At 37.5% G+C, this 22,167-nt stretch overlaps 1 protein-coding gene across 8 annotated transcripts in view; it reads right to left on the minus strand.

The window, feature by feature from the left end:
- LOC126262309 (FK506-binding protein 5) overlaps window positions 1–21,130 on the minus strand; it is a 202,809-nt gene extending 181,679 nt beyond the window's left edge. For 3 of the 8 annotated variants that reach the window (XM_049958854.1, XM_049958857.1, XM_049958853.1), the window contains exons 1-3: window positions 20,718–21,129; window positions 10,754–11,104; window positions 5,780–5,904 (exon numbers count right to left, since the gene is read on the minus strand). In XM_049958854.1, coding sequence (XP_049814811.1) covers window positions 5,780–5,904; window positions 10,754–11,104; window positions 20,718–20,859 — 618 coding nt within the window. In that variant the 5' untranslated portion in view covers window positions 20,860–21,129. Of the gene's footprint in view, window positions 1–5,779; window positions 5,905–10,753; window positions 11,105–20,717 lie in introns of all 8 variants that reach the window. The other 5 variants (XM_049958859.1, XM_049958855.1, XM_049958860.1 and 2 more) reach the window with 3 other exon arrangements.
- Window positions 21,131–22,167: the final 1,037 nt, after the last annotated feature.

Genomic DNA, 22,167 nt, shown 5'->3' on the forward strand with positions numbered 1-22,167 from the left:
GTTTCTAATGTGAAACAAAATCTGAACACAATTTTTTTAAGCCATTCAGTAAGATTCAGATAAAAAAAAACAGTTTCTGAATTAAGATACTTGCAGGTCTCTAGTGTATCATATATGAAAGGAATAATCTAAGCAGCCACTGTCATGAGTTTTTCCTTCACAACGGTACATCTTTAAATTTTTTCAATACATCTGAGCTGAAGATAATGACATTCCCCATACCATTACAAGTATTTATGATAGTAATTGGATGACACTTTTGGCAGTTGGGGTGCGGGGAATAAGGCATGGGAAGTAGTTCATTCGTCTTCAGACTGGTTTGATGTGACCTATCATGATTTCGTCCAATGTGGTAATCTCTGCATCACAAAGTAGCACTTACACCGAATGTCCTCAATTATTTGTTGGATATTTCCACATTTTTGTCTTTCCCTACAATCTGTGGCTCCATTTAGTAGCATGGAAGTTATTCCCTGTTTTATCACCCTGTGCTTCCCATTAAGTTAGTGTTTTACATATATTTCTTTCTAAACATGTGGAGAACCACTTCGTTTTCTATTTTACTAGCGAACCCGCAAATGTTTTGTAGTTGCCATCCCTTCCTTGCCCCCCTCTTTGTCCTTCTCCTCCGCCTTCCCCTCTCCCTATGCATCACCTCCTCCCCATTCTCTATGTCTATTTCCTCCACCCCCTCTCCCACATCCTCTTTCCCCATCTCTCTAATCTTGAGTCTTGTTTATTCTAAATAAAACTGGATTGTGAATTGAAGCTGCTAAAAATTAATGGGTCACTCAGTTGGGATCATTAGTATATCAGGTATGAGACTGAGCTCTCCAGTGCAGGGACTGTGAGAATAGTAGCTTCAATGATAGTATTCCACATAGTTTTAATCAGTGAATGATTTGGATTACAAATTTTTGCACAATTGAGAGTACATGGTAGTATTATAATCATAATCCAATAAGCCATGAACACAACTTCCTTGTTTTCTGTAAAACAGATGCGAAGGAAGAAACCAAAACAACACATTTGGTTTGAAATTATATATAAGGACAAAGAATATTTATGCGAAAAAATATGTCTAATGATTTACATGCCCTGCTGTCTTAATTCAAACTGACTGCAACAAAGAAAACTAAACTACAAATTTTTGCAGCACAGAATTTTCTTTACAACAGCTGTTTTTAACAGAAAACTTGTACATTGTTGTTTAAAAAAATATATAGCCTATGTCAATCCAAATGTTTATTACTGTATTGTGTAAGAATCTGAAGTAAATCAGTCAAGTACTTTTAGAGATTTCCAGTAACAATGTTAAACAATGGCTTGTCTTGATGTAGTAGTAGTAGTAGTAGTAGTAGTAGCAGCATAGATTAGCTCATTTAATTTTCAACATCCTCCAGCAACAACACATCTATAACAGTTTCATTACCCTCCCTTTGGCTGCCCCATAATCTAAGATTAATTTCCAATGCTAAACTCCAGATAATTTTGTTAGAAATTTCTTTCTTGAATGAAGGTCTATATTTGATATGTGGGGACTTATTTTGGTAGGTACAGTCTTTCTGCTGTGGTAGTCTACTTCTTTTATGCTCCTTGCTTTGCTTATCCTGCACTACTGTGCTTCTCAGATAGCAACCGTCGTTCACTTTGTCTTCTACATGGTTCCCAATTTTTATTTGAAATTTTTCCTATTTTTCTACTCCTCATTACTTTCATCTTTCTTTGGTTCAGTTTCATTTCACATTCTGTATTCAGCATACTGTTCACTCCATTCAATAGGTTCTTTAATACTTCTTTACTTTCAGCGAATGAGCATCGTAACATATAATGCTGGTGAAACAAGAAAATCTGACAATGGACTTGCAGTACTGTGTGGTTGATGTAGCATGGAAGTTATTGTTCACAAAGTAAAAAATAGTGCTAATATGATGATAAGCAAATGTGTTTTGAGTCATGAAGTATTTGGGAATATTAACTTCATGTATGGTTTCATTTGAATAAATGAGCAATAGATTTTTCAAAAGTCAAGTGCAGTTATTTTAACAGAAAATGCACATCAGTGAAGAAAGGGGGAAAAATTGCATACTGCTTCCCTATAGCATCATACGAACTGACATGCAAGATGGTTAAGCCTGCTTCAGTGCAACTGCATGCCACCTTATTTAACAAGGCAACTAGCAATCGGTTTTAGAATAAGAACATATATCAACCATTGCTATTTCCTGAATAAATACTTACAGAGTTCTTGCCATGTCAGATTTGTATTTAGGCTTAACCTTTCCACAGCTTCTTCTGTCGTCAGCAGTAGGAAATCACTGAAAGGTTGATGCTGAATACAAATCTGATGTGGCAAGAATGTGTGAAACATTTATTCAAGAAAGTTACCACTTTCTGGTTGCTTTTGGAAACAATACAAACTCATCACACACCACCGAATGGTACAGGCTCATAATTTGAGCAATCTTCCAATTTATGACTACTTTGAGAAGAACAGACCATGAGATTCTGCAAAATGTAATAGCTCGTGAGGACTGACAACCTCTAAAGCAGGTTAAGGGGGCAATTAAGATAACAGCATAATGCCAAAACAAAATCTGTATTTCTAGCGTCAACAGACTGCTTTAACTGACATTTTCAACAAAGAGTGCCTGTTTATGTTTTATGTATGTTTAACTGGAGAAATAGCTGAAAATAAAATTAAAAATCTGCAAAGAATGAGTAATTAAAACACTTGCTGTAGCAAATACATTACGAATTTGAGAATTTCTATTCCATTAAACTGGTTTGTGAGCAAAGTTATTGCTAACCAAGGAAAGAGCACAAAAAATGGGTACTGTGATGGATATTTGATAATTAAAGAAAAACCGATACAGGAAAAAAAATTATTTCTACAAAATGAAACTTACTACTTCTCAACACAATCACCACCAATAATAACACACTTCCCCCAGTGATGGATTAGTTTTTTTTTTTTTTTTTATTATACTGGATGCAAGACATCTGTCTTGTTTGAGCCACTTTCCCATAAATTCTTTGATCTGCTTGTTATCTTTCAGACTCTTGGTCAAAATGGTGAAACCAAGCACCATCACACATTTAAAATCTTTTGATGAAAAGGGTCACCTACCCTTTCATAGTGTTCTCTCAAGTCTGTTCACACTTTGTGGCTTGTTTCCTTATGTTTTTGCATTAACTCTTGTGAACTTGTACTTGTTTTGCTGTACTTAAGCTTGTTACTGAGAACAGTATGAATGGTGCCAACACTTACTGCAACTGCTTTTGCTATATGTTCAACTGTGACAAGTTGGTCTTTGTGAATAATGTCATGAACACTGGTTTTAAGTGAAGGAGCTGACACTTCAACTGGCCGGCCAGAATGCTGCTGCTCAGTCTTTGACGTTTGATAGTTTTCGAACTGTTCTATGCACTTATTAACAGTTCCACAGTTTACATACAGTTTATACAACTTTCACCATACTGTAAAATCATTTTGCAAACGAATTTGGATGGTTTTCAACCTTCAGAAAGTAACAAACAAAACACTGCACATTTTTCAACTAATGTGGAAGCTTCAAGTGGACACACCACGGTTAAATGCAGGGATGTAAACAAAACAATTTTTATCTGTCAGCTTTTCTCAGCTCAACCCAGTGATGCCAACCCAAAGGAATTGAAGTACAAAACATTTCCTACAAATTGTTTCATTTCTACAACAATTTGTCTTTTTTAATTACTGAATGTCCCTCATACTTTTACATCTCATAACAATTCTGAAAATAATCCCAATCCCAAAGAAAGCAGGTGTTGACAGATGTTAAAATTACCGAACTATCGGTTTAATAAGTCACGGCTGCAAAATACTAATGCGAATTCTTTACAGACGAATGGAAAAACTAGTAGAAGCCGACCTTGGGGAAGATCAGTTTGGATTCCGTAGAAATATTGAAACACGTGAGGCAATACTGACCCTACGACTTATCTTAGAAGCTAGATTAAGGAAAGGCAAACCTACGTTTCTAGCATTTGTAGACTTAGAGAAAGCTTTTGACAATGTTGACTGGAATACTCTCTTTCAAATTCTGAAGGTAGCAGGGGTAAAATATAAGGAACGAAAGGCTATTTACAATATGTATAGAAACCAAATGGCAGTTATAAGAGTTGAGGGGCATGAAAGGGAAGCAGTGGTTGGGAAGGGAGTGAGACAGGGTTGTAGCCTCTCGCCGATGTTATTCAATCTGTATATTGAGCAAGCAGTGAAGGAAACAAAAGAAAAATTCGGAGTAGGTATTAAAATCCATGGAGAAGAAATAAAAACTTTGAGGTTCGCCGATGACATTGTAATTCTGTCAGAGACAGCAAAGGACTTGGAAGAGCAGTTGAATGGAATGGATAGTGTCTTGAAGGGAGGATATAAGATGACATGAGGATAATGGAATGTAGTCTAATTAAGTCAGGTGATGTTGAGGGAATTAGATTAGGAAATGAGACACTTAAAGTAGTAAAGGAGTTTTGCTATTTGGGGAGCAATATAACTGATGATGGTCGAAGTAGAGAGGATATAAAATGTAGACTGGCAATGGCAAGGAAAGCGTTTCTGAAGAAGAGAAATTTGTTAACATCGAGCATAGATTTAAGTGTCAGGAAGTCGTTTCTGAAAGTATTTGTATTGAGTGTAGCCATGTATGGAAGTGAAACATGGACGATAAATAGTTTGGACGAGAAGAGAATAGAAGCTTTCGAAATGTGGTGCTACAGAAGAATGCTGAAGATTAGATGGGTAGATCACATAACTAATGAGGAGGTGTTGAATAGGATTGGGGAGAAGAGAAGTTTGTGGCACAACTTGACTAGAAGAAGGGATCGGTTGGTAGGACATGTTCTGAGGCATCAAGGGATCACCAATTTAGTATTGGAGGGCAGCGTGGAGGGTAAAAATCGTAGAGGGAGATCAAGAGATGAATACACCAAGCAGATTCAGAAGGATGTAGGTTGCAGTAGGTACTGGGAGATGAAGAAGCTTGTGCAGGATAGAGTAGCATGTAGAGCTGCATCAAACCAGTCTCAGGACTGAAGACCACAAAAACAACAACAACAATTCTGAAACTGAAAAACACATCAGGAGCTCAGGAGCTTGAAAGAAATACAGGTAATCACACACTCCACTAATCTGCCGAGCTTCTCCATGCTTCAAGTTAGGAATGATGGGTACAATCAGTTATATGGTTTAAACAACAAACCGCCATGATCATAGGACAGAAAATGAGTACTGAAAGTAAAAGAGAGTGTTAGCTTCAGACAGTTTTAAAAATACTGTCTGGCTCCCTGCCAATACAGTTACTAGCAAGAAGCAGTTCATAAATCCTAAAATAGAACACACATTTAAATGTGAGGAAATATTTGTAGTGTGTTTAGACAGTAAATAAATACATTGTAAGGTCACTACACTTTTGGGAAGAAAATAATTAGGTATAATTCATGTGGAAACTAATTAATACAGTAAACACCCAAGTGAGAGAAAAATTAAAATATGTCATTATTCAGAACCTACTAATCCACAAAATGCCCAAATACGAGGTAAGCTTACTCTGTTACCAATACATGCCAACCTTCCCCCTCTCAGCCATACAGTTTTGCAAGCTCAATAAGCTTAGTGCATTCTGTTTATTGCTCCCCCTGTCTCCTCCAAATGATGAGTAGCATTAATTTCTCTTTCTTAAGCACAATAAAGTGCCTTAATTACAAATCACAAATTATAAGAACTGATGTTTTGACTTACACGCCCCTCCTTTTCAACAATCCTAGGAACAATGTGGGACTGTGGAATAGCTCGTCCACGTTCCCTGAGAGCTGGATGCAACATATCAGGCCGCAGATGGGGTGGTCGCTCTTGACGTATGGGTCCTGTCACAAAAAATACAATGCACACAGCACAAGATCAGTTGCAGTGAAACAAAGTAATTCTAATCAATCTGAGTGATTCAGACTAATAGAATTTGACAATATCTGGCTATGAAAGAATCATAATATAGTCAACTTTCATATTCAAATACAGTGTCAGCATTATATTAATGACTGAGCAATCTAAGCATTGTGCACTTTCATAATCTAAATGTGAAAAAGTAATTCATAGCAGTAATATAAATTATAGTTAATAATTTCAGACCAAGACAAATGTTTGCAATCTGAAATTATTTGAAGCCTAAAATGGCTTAAGTTTGTTGTATTTCAAATGCTGTTTTTTGAGTTGCATTTCTCCTCTGGTTACATGCGGAGCAGAACTTCGATTCTCCATTTTCTTCCTCTCCACCCACTGCATTTCTTTATTTCTTCTGCTCTCCTATTCTGCTTTGCTTCCTCAATTTTTATCATCTTCACCACATACAATACCTCAGTTTTATTTGCATTAGTTATCAGTAAAAATTCCCCTATTAATACAGTGTGGTGTAACTTCTGCAGAAAATTAACGCAATATATTATATTATACATTAATGTTTGACTTAAGAAACTAGTGGTATTCTATGAATAAGGTGAAGTCTGAATTTCATCAAAGTTGTGTGTGATGGAAAGATTGTTTCAACATCTTGTTAGATATTTTATGATCTCCTGGCAAGTAGCAAATTATACTAATGCAATCAATATCATGCCACAAAGCACTCTTCCAGCACTGGGTCACTAGTTTTGATGGACTACATTGTTAAATTCAAATGTGGTTGCTTTTACCTAGATTGTTTGCTTATGAGGCATTAAAAAAACACCAAAAGATGGAGTTAAGGAGGAAGGGGGAAAGGGAGGGGCATCAAACTGGCCGACTTTGGAGCAGGAGAGGGACCACAGGACATTTTAATTTCCACTGTCTATACTTTCACAAATAAATTCATAAAACAACCATGTCAGCATAGCCAGAAAGGATTCAGGATACCCTCTCATAGCAGTGGAAGTTCTAAAACATTGCAACAATTTTTTTTTTTTTTTTTTTTTTACATGTGAAATTTCATCTTTTTTCCACTTACTATTGCCTGCACTTGCTGCTATAGGTACACTTTTCTTCGTAAATACGGAGATTCTTCAATGAATTTTGCACAGCATACAAACCATACTTGCAGGTGTATGAATCTATAGAATTTTGCAAATCTATTAAAAATTGTGGTAAAAATTGAGAATTAGCTGTAAAATTAGAGGTTTTTCTAAACATGAAGTTTAAAATGTAACAGCTCATTCAATTTTTCATAACTTACATAAGTTCTAGAGTTTCATACACATGTAGTAAGTATTGGTTGTATGCTGAGCAAAATTCACTAAACAATCTCTTATTTATGAGAAAATGTACCTACAGCAACAAATGCAGCCAACAGTAAGTGAAAAAAAGATGAAACCTCACACGTAAAAAAAAAAAAAAAAAAAAATGTTATGTTTTTGAACTTCCACTGCTATGAGTGCGAATCTTGCACCCTTCTTCATGGCCATTCTGACAAAGTTTTATGAATTTATTTCTAAAAGTATAGACAGGGGAAACTAAAATGTCCTATGGTGCCTCCCCTGCTCCAAGTTGGCCTGTTTGGGGTCCTATCCCTCTCAAGTGAGCCTAGTACTTGAAAGGAACATAACCATTTAAGCAGTACAGTGGATTTTCTTCCAATCTGAAGTAGCACAAACATTAATGGTCAGTAAAATTTAAGTCAGTCAATTATATCATCAAGTATTAGACACATGAAATACATGGCACACTGTCAACACTACTGTGGCAGTATCATGAAAACAATATCACCCATATCTGACTGCATAAACAGTATTCACTAAGCAACATTTTAAACAGGGTTCTTTTTAATATATTAAAGATTTCCACACACAATTCACCTATGACCCCATTATGTACAGATTCTTAGGAGGTAACAATGAAAACTCAGTGCATAATGCTACATTCACTGTTGTGTTAAGTAGACATAACACCATAACAAATGCACATGTTTATACCACAATAACAGCTCAAGGAGCCTGTCAACTTCATAAGGTATTTCAGAGGAAACAATAATGAAACTGAGCCATGTATTGGCTATCCTTAACCCAGCTTAAAAAGGGAAATGCATAGGTTAAAGTTAGATATAGTGGCAATTAGTGAAGTTCGGTGGCAAGAGGAACAAGACTTTTGGTCAGGTGAATACAGGGTTACAAATACAAAATCAAATAGGGGTAAGGCAGGAGTACGTTTAATAATGAATAAAAAAATAGGAGTGGGGGTAAGTTACTACAAACAGCATAGTGAACGCGTTATTGTGGCCAAGATAGACATGAAGCCAATGCCTACTACAGTAGTACAAGTTTATATGCCAACTAGCTCTGCAGATGACGAAGAAATTGATGAAATGTATGATGATATAAAAAAAAAATATTCAGATAGTGAAGGGAGACGAAAATTTAATAGTCATGGGTGACTGGAATTCGATAGTAGGAAAAGGAAGAGAAGGAAATGTAGTAGGTGAATATGGATTGGGGCTAAGAAATGAAAGAGGAAGCCGCCTGATAGAATTTTGCACAGAGTATAACTTAATCATAGCTAACACTTGGTTCAAGAATCATAAAAGAAGGTTGTATACATGGAAGAAGCCTGGAGATACTAGAAGGCATCAGATAGATTTATATAATGGTACGACAGAGATTTAGGAACCAGGTTTTAAATTGTAAGACATTTCCAAGGGCAGATGTGGACTCTGACCACAATCTATTGGTTATGAACTGTGGTTATGAACTGTAGATTAAAACTGAAGAAACTGCAAAAAGGTGGGAATTTATGGAGATGGGACCTGGATAAACTGACTAAACCAGAGGTTGTACAGAGCTTCTGGGAACAATTGACAAGAATGAGGGAAAGAAATATAGTAGAAGAAGAATGGGTAGCTATGAGGGATGAAGTAGTGAAGGCAGCAGAGGATCAAGTAGGTAAAAAGACGAGGGCTAGTAGAAATCCTTGGGTAACAGAAGAAATATTGAATTTAATTGATGAAAGGAGAAAGTATAAAAATGCAGTAAATGAAGCAGCCAAAAAGGAAAACAAACATCTCAAAAATGAGATTGACAGGAAGTGCAAAATGACTAAGCAGGGATGGCTGGAGTACGAATGTAAGGATGTAGAGGCTTATCTCACGAGGGTTAAGATAGATACTGCCTACAGGAAAATTAAAGAGACCTTTGGAGAAAAGAGAACCACTTGTATGAATTTCAAGAGCTCAGATGGAAACCCAGTTCTAAGCAAAGAAGGGAAAGCAGAAAGGTGGAAGGAGTATATAGAAGGTCTATACAAGGGCAATGTCCTTGAGGACAATATTATGGAAATGGAAGAGGATGTAGATGAAGATGAAATGGGAGATATGACACAGCATGAAAAGGCAAAATACCCTCAGACTTCAAGAAGAAAATAATAATTCCAATCCCAAAGAAAGCAGGTGTTGAGACAGATGTGAAAATTACTGAACTATCAGTTTCATAAGTCACGGTTGCAAAATATTAATGCGAATTCTTTACAGACGAATGCAAAAACTGGTAGAAGCCGACCTCGGGGAAGATCAATTTGGATTCCATAGAAATGTTGGAACACGCAAGGCAATACTGACCCTACGACTTATCTTAGAAAATAGATTAAGGAAAGGCAAACCTACATTTCTAGCTTTTGCAGACTTAGAGAAAGCGTTTGACAATGTTGACTGGAATAATCTCTTTCAACTTTTGAAGGTGGCAGGGGTAAAATACAGGGAGTGAAGGGCTATTTACAATTTGTACAGAAACCAGATGGCAGTTATAAGGGTCGAGGGGCATGAAAGGGAGTAGGAATTAAAATCCATGGAGAAGAAATAAAAACTTTGAGGTTTGCCAATGACACTGTAATTCTGTCAGAGACAGCAAAGGACTTTGAAGAGCAGTTGAACAGAATGGACAGTGTCTAAAAAGGAGGATTTAAGATGAACATCAACAAAAGCAAAACAAGGATAATGGAATGTAGTCAAATTAAATCGGGTGATGCTGAGGGGATTAGATTAGGAAATGAGACACTTAAAGTAGTAAAGGAGTTTTGCTATTTAGGGAGTAAAATAACTGATGATGGTCGAAGTAGAGGGGATATAAAATGTAGACTGGCAATGGCAAGGAAATCGTTTCTGAAGAAGAGAAATTTGTTAACATCGAGTATAGATTTAAGTGTCAGGAAGTCTTTTTCTGAAAGTATTTGTATGGAGTGTAGCCATGTACGGAAGTGAAACTTGGACAATAAATTGTTTGGATAGGAAGAGAATAGAAGCTTTCAAAATGTGGTGCTACAGAAGAATGCTGAAGATTAGATAGGTAGATCACTTAACTAATGCGACAGTATCGAATAGGATTGGGGAGAAGAGGAGATGTGGCACAACTTGACTAGAAGAATTGGAGGGTGGCGTGGAGACTAAAAATCTTGGAGACCAAGAGATGAATACACTACGCAGATTCAGAAGGATGTAGGCTGCAGTAGGTACTGGGAGATGAAGAAGCTTGCACAGGATAGAGTAGCATGTAGAGATGCATCAAACCAGTCTCAGGACTGAAGACCACCACCACCACCACCACCACCACCACCACCACCACCACCACAACAACAACAACAACAACAACAACAACCACACAGTCCGTCGTGTATCTGGCGGGTGTTAGTTACTACTATACTAAACACCATATTTTACTTGTTAGTTTGTTGAGATCAGACACACGACACAAAGAAATTACTGCTTACGTGGTGCACTGAGTATCCTCATTCTTCTAGGTGCCCCTATTAAAGAAGGCGGGACACCAAAATTTGTTTTCAGGCAAACTGATATATTGAATGATCTTATGCCATCCAACATCTGTTTGTAACTGTGACCAAGTCTAACCCTTTCATTTAAAAAGGCTGTTATGTCGACACCACATTTTTCTAAGACATCAGACCTACAAGTATTGACCATTTCTTTTGACCATTTTCCTTGTAAGAAAGCTGCATTAATCTTTGGATCTAATTCACTGTGGTGGTGTAAAATGTTGCCGCACATCTCCATCATTATTTTTATGGCATTAATATCAGTTTCAAAAATCACATCGCAGCAAGCTGAAAATTTCAAAAAATAAGAATAATGACTTTAAATAACTTACAAGACAAATGTTTTACAATGTACATAAGCCTAAATATTTCTTTTTGTCTAACTGCATATCAGGGTTTGTCTTGCAAAAATTCTGTAAGAAGGAACACTTAATTTACATAAAATATGAAGTTGTTAAACCTACCATATTCATCATACAACTAAAATAAAAATATCGATAATGTAATAACTCAATACCACCTGTGTTACTTTTTTCTACTTTTTCTAATTTCGATTATTCAAGCCACGACATTTTAGTGTGTCATGGAATGTTTGTAAAGGAAAATATATGAAGTAGAAGTGATGGCATTTATCATTAGTAACTGTTCAAAACACCACATTATGCCTAGATACAGTTTCACTACACGCCAGCATGAGCAACCCCATGTTGGGTCCTAAACTTGAAGATCTCCATTGATATTTGTTAAGAGCTTTGGTTAATTAAGTTGAGGTAGTCAATACTACTAGCAGAAAAAAGTAGACCCTTAACACAAAGTTGCAGTTAGGATCAAACTGAGGCAATTATTTTCCACAATGTGGATTATTATGTAATATATAAACCATGTCATCATACCACTTTACTTTGAAGTCTCAAATTAGCCTGAATCACTAAGTCTGGCATTCCCAGACTGTAAATTGACAGTCGCTTGCATCCATAAATCACCCAGCAATTGCTAACATTGTGCTTTTGTTATTACAGTATTTAAGCTTTCAACTGACAGCTGTCAAGGATTAGAAAACCATCATCACGAACTGAATTACTAGCTCAATTGTCCCAAGGCACAGATCACTGTAATGGAGAAGGTAGATAGAAGCTTTGTATGTTGAGGTCTGCAATTTCCAGGTGTATCAGGTGGTTTAGCAAGTCTGCAACATGCACCATTGTGGCTCCAGAAAGTTGTATGCTCTTAACTCTCCAGAATAATTGTACCTATGTTTACAATCAGCCTGGCTCAATGTTTCTAGTTCTCCAATTACCCAACCATATTTTTCTAGTTGTGAATTGTGCTACTTTATTCTACAGGATACTTTGCTTGCCCACAGTTCTGGTTACAATGTCAATATGCTCCCTGATGTTGGGGGAACTATCAGTGAAGCAAAATATACTGAATTTCTCAAACTTTGTGTCCATGGTAAGCATATGTTGATTACATACCACAAAAGGTAAAAGAAGCTGTCTTTACAATTGCAATGTTGTCCAGTCAGCAGTTGCAACACAAAAATACAATACCATAGTCTATGGTAAAAGTGTGTGTAGCTACTGACAAGGGTAATTTCCAAGAACAATCGCCTATCGAAGTCGCGTGGTCCAAATGACACATATCGAACACGCGATCGTAAATCGATCATGCGACTCCAGCGGCGGACGTTGAGAGCAATTATTTGTGATCGTCATTTTTATTTGTTTCCTGTTGTTCCCGTAGTTGCTCTAAATTACATACCTCTGCAAATTATTTGTGAGCTGCTAGCAAAAGCCAAATGATGTATGTTGTTAGTGAGTGGGATGTCTGGTGTTCTTGATGTTTCTTTGGTGGATTCTCTCACATGGAAAACTAATTCCATATTTATCCAGTGTAGAAAATTGTTTAACTTTTTGTTGCAAATATGGAGTACTACCAGATGAGGGAAGAAGGGACTGTGTAGGCTGTGGTGGGGCGAAGTGTGTAAAATTTCGTAAGAAGAGTTTCTGACTCTACCAAATTATCCATCCAGACCACCGTAATGGACTTTAACACAACGACAACACCGACGACAAGGAAGGTAAGTTGCCTCCTTTGCAATTGCAAGTATTATTTAATGCTCGTTTTGTCACTGCTGTAGTGACCACCATAAACATACACACAACGCCTGCCACCAGAGTTGCATGATCAATTTACAATCGCATGTTCGATATGTATCGTTTGGACACTGCGACTTCGATAGGCAATCATTCTTGGAAATTACCCTGACAAGATACTACATATTCAGATTTTAAAGTGATACTGAGAATAGCTGTGGCCAAAATACATTATGATGTACAATTAAAAAGAAATAAAATAAAAATACCAATCAGCCCTGATATTATATGGACTAAAACAAATAAGAACAACGTTGAATCATACAGTGAAAGACCACAGTGCATGGAACAGTCTACAGACCTTTATCCAAAATTGGATGTCATATGATTTATTCCAGGTTTATGTGGAAGAAAGGCACAACAGATCAAAATTGAAGGCTTTTGGCCAAATTTATCTGTGGGAAAGAAAAGACTAACACTCTGGGGGTGCAATGGTGACTTGCTGTCTGATAGAGTTTGCTGTCCATCAAGTTCCTTCCTCTTCCCTTTTTAACATGTTCATACCACTCATAATACCCACCAAGTCAAGATTCTGCTCCTATGAAGACATTGCAATATTATTAGTACAGTAAACTTTTCTTTTTTCCCCATATACATGTTTCCAGGTCTTATCTTGTTACTGGTGGTGATTACGTTGGATTGTGGTTGGACATAGGTTTACCATCACTCAGTTTAGGTTATCTTTAATATTAGTTGTATGAGTGAGTTTTGTTTTGTTGTTCTGTGGACTTTGTTTTAGATAGGGTAGTGAAGGGTTGGATAACAATTTGATACTTTGAATCATTTGTTTTTGTAAGAATGGGCTATGTTTTAGCTACTGTAACAGTCAAGTGAAATTTGCGGTACCAGGTTTTTGAGTTGTATGTGAGCTACTGGTATAGTGGTCAAACGAACTTTGTGATACCGATGGTTATTCAGTAATGCTCAATATTCAGAGTTTCAAGGGCTTTTTTTGTGTCATTATTCTTATTGTTGCATATTCAGTTTGTCCCTACCCAAAACCCCCATACTTCACACATTTACCCTCATTACTTACATTCTATTGTTGGAGTTAAATGTTTCATGTGCTATTTACATTGTTCATGGGTGTAATGAGTGATGTCATAGTCTTCATATGGTATACACTTACAAAAGGTGTTTCCATCATCTTTACATCAACGGTTGAAACAGAGGGTTGGAATCTCAACTTTTTGTGGTGCCTATATTTCAAATTTTTCTGCAAGGTCATTGAACTAAAAGAACTAGAAAAAGAAGCACAGACATCACAGAAGTTCAAGAGTGTACAGGGGAACAGGCAACATCTCCAACAAAAAAGGTCAACACATACGAAAGTTAAACATAACAACAAAGTAATCATTTATAAAGCTGTGTAAGGGAAAGAACCCTTAATATCGGACATGAAAACATATTGAATGACAAATACAGGATAATGAGGAAAATTCTAGTCCAGGAAAAAAAAAAAAAAAAAAAAAAAATAGTGATGGATACAAATCAATACCTATAACAAATCTGACAAGCCACTCCAGATGATGGTAAATACTTCAAACCCACAATGTCTCTTCTGTAACATCCAGGCCATTACGAAGAGGATATGAAAATTCTGCTACTTCACAACAGCACAATTTTCAGATCCACTTGGTGATGGCCTCGATATGAATATACAGTTATGGAATAACTGCAATCTGAACATGGGGAAACTAATAAGAAAAAGTGTTTAATGTTGCATCTGACATTAAGAAACACACTGAAATACACACAAACCGAAGTTCCAAGGTGACAAGGATCTGAATATATATATAGCATTTGCTGATAATACAATCTTCTCTGATAACAAATGAGAAGTAATTCAGTCAGTAGCCAAACATGAAATACACTCCTGGAAATTGAAATAAGAACACCGTGAATTCATTGTCCCAGGAAGGGGAAACTTTATTGACACATTCCTGGGGTCAGATACATCACATGATCACACTGACAGAACCACAGGCACATAGACACAGGCAACAGAGCATGCACAATGTCGGCACTAGTACAGTGTATATCCACCTTTCGCAGCAATGCAGGCTGCTATTCTCCCATGGAGACGATCGTAGAGATGCTGGATGTAGTCCTGTGGAACGGCTTGCCATGCCATTTCCACCTGGCGCCTCAGTTGGACCAGCGTTCGTGCTGGACGTGCAGACCGCGTGAGACGACGCTTCATCCAGTCCCAAACATGCTCAATGGGGGACAGATCCGGAGATCTTGCTGGCCAGGGTAGTTGACTTACACCTTCTAGAGCACGTTGGGTGGCACGGGATACATGCGGACGTGCATTGTCCTGTTGGAACAGCAAGTTCCCTTGCCGGTCTAGGAATGGTAGAACGATGGGTTCGATGACGGTTTGGATGTACCGTGCACTATTCAGTGTCCCCTCGACGATCACCAGTGGTGTACGGCCAGTGTAGGAGATCGCTCCCCACACCATGATGCCGGGTGTTGGCCCTGTGTGCCTCGGTCGTATGCAGTCCTGATTGTGGCGCTCACCTGCACGGCGCCAAACACGCATACGACCATCATTGGCACCAAGGCAGAAGCGACTCTCATCGCTGAAGATGACACGTCTCCATTCGTCCCTCCATTCACGCCTGTCGCGACACCACTGGAGGCGGGCTGCACGATGTTGGGGCGTGAGCGGAAGACGGCCTAACGGTGTGCGGGACCGTAGCCCAGCTTCATGGAGACGGTTGCGAATGGTCCTCGCCGATACCCCAGGAGCAACAGTGTCCCTAATTTGCTGGGAAGTGGCGGTGCGGTCCCCTACGGCACTGCGTAGGATCCTACGGTCTTGGCGTGCATCCGTGCGTCGCTGTGGTCCGGTCCCAGGTCGACGGGCACGTGCACCTTCCGCCGACCACTGGCGACAACATCGATGTACTGTGGAGACCTCACGCCCCACATGTTGAGCAATTCGGCGGTACGTCCACCCGGCCTCCCGCATGCCCACTATACGCCCTCGCTCAAAGTCCGTCAACTGCACATACGGTTCACGTCCACGCTGTCGCGGCATGCTACCAGTGTTAAAGACTGCGATGGAGCTCCGTATGCCACGGCAAACTGGCTGACACTGACGGCGGCGGTGCACAAATGCTGCGCAGCTAGCGCCATTCGACGGCCAACACCGCGGTTCCTGGTGTGTCCGCTGTGCCGTGCGTGTGATCATTGCTTGTACAGCCCTCTCGCAGTGTCCGGAGCAAGTATGGTGGGTCTGACACACCGGTGTCAATGTGTTCTTTTTTCCATTTCCAGGAGTGTAGTAACAAAAAGAAAATGACACTTCCAAATTTCATACTGGATACAGTGTGTGGAACAGATATTATATTACTGTAGCAGACGAATTAATAAGTCAAAATAAAACAAATGCAGTAAATAAATTGTTAAACCCCCCCACATACAAATCATACTATGGTTTTCATACCTACAACGGATGCAGAAGTGTCAAACCTAATAAAACAACTTAAAATTAAACATTCATCTGGCTTGGATGGTGTCACATCACATCTCGTAAAGGAATGCAGAGAATGTATTTTAAAACCATTGACACACATGCTGAATGCTGCGATAGAAGAAGGTATATTTCCAGATTCACTGAAAGTAAGTAAAGTAAAGCCAATATTTAAGAAAGGGAACAGGGATGAACTAGGAATATTACAGGCCAATATCATTGATCTCAACATTTGCTAAAATCTATGAAATGATAAGAATAGAATTGTAAGTTTTATAACAAAGTACAGTATACTGCATTCATCACAACATGGTTTCAGAGAAGGGAAGTCAACAAAAACAGCATCAACAGATATAATTGAGCATATTCTTAATTTACTTGACAGGCAACAAAAGACTTGTGGGATTTTTTATGGACCTATCTAAGGCATTTGATTGTGCGAACCATTCAAAATTAATGATGAAATTATATCAGTATGGAATTAGAGGAAAATGCTATGACATACTTAAATCATACATTACAAATAGGAAACAATGCACAGAAATCAGACATACTAGTGGGGGAAATATAACAAACTACAGATCAGAATTACAAACAGTTAAACACGGTGTGCCTCAAGGGTCTGTGCTTGGGCCAATACTATTTATACTCTACGTAAATGACTTCCCTAGCTATATAAATCAGAAACTTATAATGTATGCTGATGACACAACAATCATTTGCACAGCTGACACAAAGGAGGAGCTTGAGAAGGAAGCTCTCCTGACTATCGAAAATGCAAATAAATATTTAACACAAAACAACCTGTTTATGAATCAGTCGAAAACAATGAATGTAGTATTTCAGACCAAGCATAGTGAAAATTATAATATAAATGTTAATGTAAATGGAAAGACTATTAAAGAAGTAACCAGCACAAATTTTTTAGGAACTATAATAGAACATTTGGGATGGGGGGAGCACATAGATGCACTGTGTAAAAAGATAAACAAACAGATCTTCATCATGCATAAAACAGCTAAGACTGTGGATGATAAAATCCTCAGATCAATGTATTATGGACTTGTCTTCCCACATTTGTCTTATTCAGTTCATGTATGGGGAAGTGCACAAGCTGGCTACCTAAAAAGTATATTCACAATTCAGAAAAGGGCAGTGAGATGCATTGCAAAAATACCACCAAGACAGACCTGTAGGCAAGCTTTTGTACACTATAATATTATGACAGTATATTCACTGTACATATACCAAAGCATAATGGTGGTAAGGTCAAGTGATAAACACCTCCTAAATAAAGATATACACAAACACGGTACAAGAGGAAATGAAAATTACTACATGATAAACAGAAATCTAAAACTATGACTGCCCCAGAAGAAGCAGGCAAAAGGTTTTTTAATAAACTCCCCAAAATCATTAAAAAAGAAACAGACCTAAAAAGGTTTAAAAATTATTTGAAACTATATCTCACAGAGAAATGTATATACAGTTTGAGTGAATACTAAGATGGTGTTTAATATGTTATATCATTACTGAAATGTACGTTTAAAATTATCATGTATGTTGTTTGGATTTGTGTGTACATATAATGTGAAACATGTAATACCTTTGTATGATTATGGACTATTTCTGTTTAATCATTTGTTTCATTTATATATAATGAAATCAAGTATGATGTTAATAGCTTATTGTATGACACACCCAATACTCTCAGCTGAATTATCAGCTGGAGTCCATGGGCAAAGAATAAATTAATAAATAAATAAATAAAAAAGAAACCAAACAGATTCAGAAACCAACCTTCGGTTGTCATAGTAGAAAAACTATCTCAAGTTGACAAATTCAAATATTTAGGTGAGATTATTGAACCAGCAGCATTAAAGGCTAACAAAGAAAAAATTTCAAAATTACAAGGAGTATACATAATCCCTACAAGAAAATAAAATGTGCCTCAGATAACAAAAATAAGATTCTCGTAAATCCACTGAATAGTTTCAGGAAAGGCAAATCTATACAAACAGCTCTTCAATTTCCTAAAACATTTTTATAATGCTATTGAGAAGAAGGAACTGATCTGTGGATTGTTTTTGGAGCTTTCCAAAATGTTTGCTCTTATAAATCATAATCTACTACTGTAAAAACTATAATTATGGCGCCCATGGCATTTCCCACGAGCAGTTCAACTCATATTTAACTAATAGGAAAGAAAAAGTGCAAATTTCTCAAGATGGAAATGTGCACCATTCTGAATAAAAAAAAGTTAATTATGGGCTGCTCAGTATTCAGACTATCGTTAGTCTTGGTTTTTATTAATGACCTACCACAACATTTTTCAACAGCTGATACATTATTTGTTGATGATACCAGCTTCATTATAAACGGGAAGAATGATTGCGAGATGCCCAAAAAAATCGATAAAACAGCAGAAGTGGCAGAAAAATGGTTTAAAGATAACTGTCTAGGTTGTCAATGACAAGAAAACTGATTGGATGAACTTCAACCATATAAGGAACAAAAATAGGACCAAGGTAAAAGCCTCATTATCGAATAGCCAAATTCAGCAAAAGACTCGCATAAAAGTTTTAGGATTATGGGTGGATGAGCATCTAAGATGGGAAAAATATGTAGGAAAATGTAGAAAAAAAAATGTAGAAATGATTAACAAAAATTAAGCAAGTACTGTTGCATATTAAGAATGCTTAAAGATTGCTGCAATACCGAAACAGTGTTAAGAGCTTATTACACATACATACATACATACATACATACATACATACATAGTCTACCAAGATATGGTATAGTATTCTGGGGAAATATCTCTTTTACAAACCAGTCTTTTAAGCTCGAAAAGAAAGGTGTAAGATTAATAAATGATGATGCTTACACAGCATCATATAGAGGCATCTTTAAGGAACTATAAATCATGACCTTAACATCTATATTTATATTTGAAACTATCTGCTTCATTAAAAATGATCAAGTTTCAGCTTTTAATAGTCAGATCCACAATTATCAAATACGGAACAGGGATGACTATCATAAAGACAAACAAAATCAGCAAATAAATTTGTCAAGATAGAACAACATCTTGAGCTGTAATTAATAATCAGGAATTTGCTGAGAGGTCTCCCCAAGAAGCTACAGGACAGAAGATGAAACACAAAGAAACCATGCAAGTAGAGAATATTACATACTGGGTCTAATGTTCAATGTTTCATAACAACACAATAAACAACACATTTGCTCTATTCTCTCTGGACACTAGTATGCAACAAAGTGATCATACTAGCAGAAGATATTTATCTTCCATGTCTCTTTCCATGCTGAGCATTTCTATTTGCTTTCCCTAAAAGCTTAACAAGACCATGCCTACTAAATATTTTGCCCACCCCCCCTTTTTTTTGGCGATTATTACTGTGTCTGCAATCCTAAATATAACTGCATATCATGTCTTCACGAAACACAAGGTTATGCCTAATGTAAAGTAAGTGTTGTGGAAACAAGTAGCATTATTAATGAAACAAATTGTCTTGTCAACTGAGCAATAAGGTTTCCCAAAAGATTTCATACATCAGCCAAATCATTTAGAAAATTCCACAGAAAATATACAAAGTACTCCAGTCTTCCAATTCTCTCGGCATTTTTAAAACGACTGTTCATGAAAAGAAATGATTCTTCACCGCAGATGAAGTACTGTAATACATAACCGTTCACCCAAAAATGTGTGATGGCATCCTTAACTGTTCATGATATTCTACAAGTGGATGCTTTGCAGGGGAAATCTTTAATGTAGGGGCTGTGTATTACTCCAAACCACCAATTATACATCATTCTGAAAAAACAGTTGCGGGCCATTATATGACAGATGCAACGCAAATTTAACACATACATCTCTCACAGAGTGTTCAGTCTCCACTGTACATGACATGCCGTCAACCAATTACATATTTCACTGAAGATTTTTACAGTTCTTTTAATAAATATTGCACAAAGTAAATATGGAAGCATTTTAATATCTGCGTATCGTTAATTAAATAAACAGCCAGTTTAGTGCATCAACTGCCTTCTAAGAAATACACTGATCGAATACCTTGTAGTGCAACAAAACCAACCAGAACCTTATGAAGTTATAGACGTTTAAACAAATTGCCACGCCATTATTTCGTTACAACCGTGTAGTAGAATCGGCATTAATGGGGGCTTCTGCACATTACAACGAAAATAAAAATAAGCCCCAATGAAAAGTTTTTTATACGCTTACCTTGAGATTGATCAAGCGGTGCTCGATTGCTGATGGAAGATTGCAACATTGGATAAAATAATTTTGGCCATAAGACTGCAAAACAGCCCACCACTATTGCCAATATAAAAACAGTTTTCGCGGTTCCGAACTCAACCGGCATTTTCGAATGTTTGTTTCGTTTAGATGTATCAAAAACACTTTCATATGTCGTCTGCTACAACCCTCCTCTGCAACATATCGTTCTGCTTCGAATATTTCAACCAAATCCAAAGATTACGTAGGTCACACTAGATCTCTGACACTCATATTTTAACTCGTTGCTATATTCTGAAAAGCATTCACTGCAGCATAGAAACGTCCTGCCGGAAACAATTGTGGTCCCAGCCACCAAGAGGAAATAAACTCTTCTAAAACTGTCATTCGTAAACCTAAAAATAGTCTCACCAGGCACTGGATATAAAAAGAAACTGCGCAGTAAGGACCAGAGATATACGCACAAATTTTTCTAGTATAGCAATGCTGTTAACCACCTCTACAGAATAAATTTTAAGTACATTAAAGCAAAAAAAATCTCAAAACTGAAATAACATAATTCTATTCTCTTACAGAGGAAATATAACAGGAGATATATATCTATTTAGCAACACTGAAAGTTGCTTTCATGTTTGCCGGAGTAGCAACGCGTCTGTTGCCGTCTGAACAAATTATTGCGTGCGTACTATTAACCGTCGATATAACGAAAGAGACTCTTCACTTCAGAATCAGTAACGCTTTATTCAAATGAACAGAGAGTTGATAAATGAAAATTTTAAATCGAGGCGTTTTACACGGAAATAGAATCGACCCGACATCTACAACATGTAAAAGTCAAAAGCAACTCTGTACCTAAAATAACAACAACGGAATAAGAAACTATTCTTACGCAAAAGTGTCATAGAATACAACGCCTCTGGCGGCTGGCGTAAAGCACTTTGACAGCGTTACAAAACATCCCGCGAAAAGTACACTAACTGCACTGCACTGTAGTGTCACTTCTGTCTGCTACATCAGCCCCCGCCAGGAAAGTAGAGCACTGTCCAACAACCTTTCAGGGAAATGGACTCGTAGACCCTATCATGATGTGCATCAGGGGGCTTTTTCGCGTCGGCGGTTGTCGGAACCAGCCCTGACGAAGCAGTTGGAACTGGTGCGGGACTGTGCTTTGTTGTCCTCCATGGAATTTATTCTTGAAAGAGGTATGCAGGTTTCACGCAGTCCAGTGTGATAGTAGTAGTTTTGCCATTAACGTCGATGGTGCGGTCTCATGAAGCACCACTTTATGCAGTCCTGAGCAGTGGCGGATACAGAAAAACCTCAAGGACAGGCTCTAAAGATATCTGGAGCTACCTTTACTTTTACCGTAACAGATAGAAACGTATAATATACGATGATGCCGACAACTCGACAGTACAGCTGCTCGACAACTCGA

Source organism: Schistocerca nitens, chromosome 6 (genome assembly GCF_023898315.1).
Source record: "Schistocerca nitens isolate TAMUIC-IGC-003100 chromosome 6, iqSchNite1.1, whole genome shotgun sequence".
Classification (NCBI taxonomy): Eukaryota; Metazoa; Arthropoda; class Insecta; order Orthoptera; family Acrididae; genus Schistocerca; species Schistocerca nitens.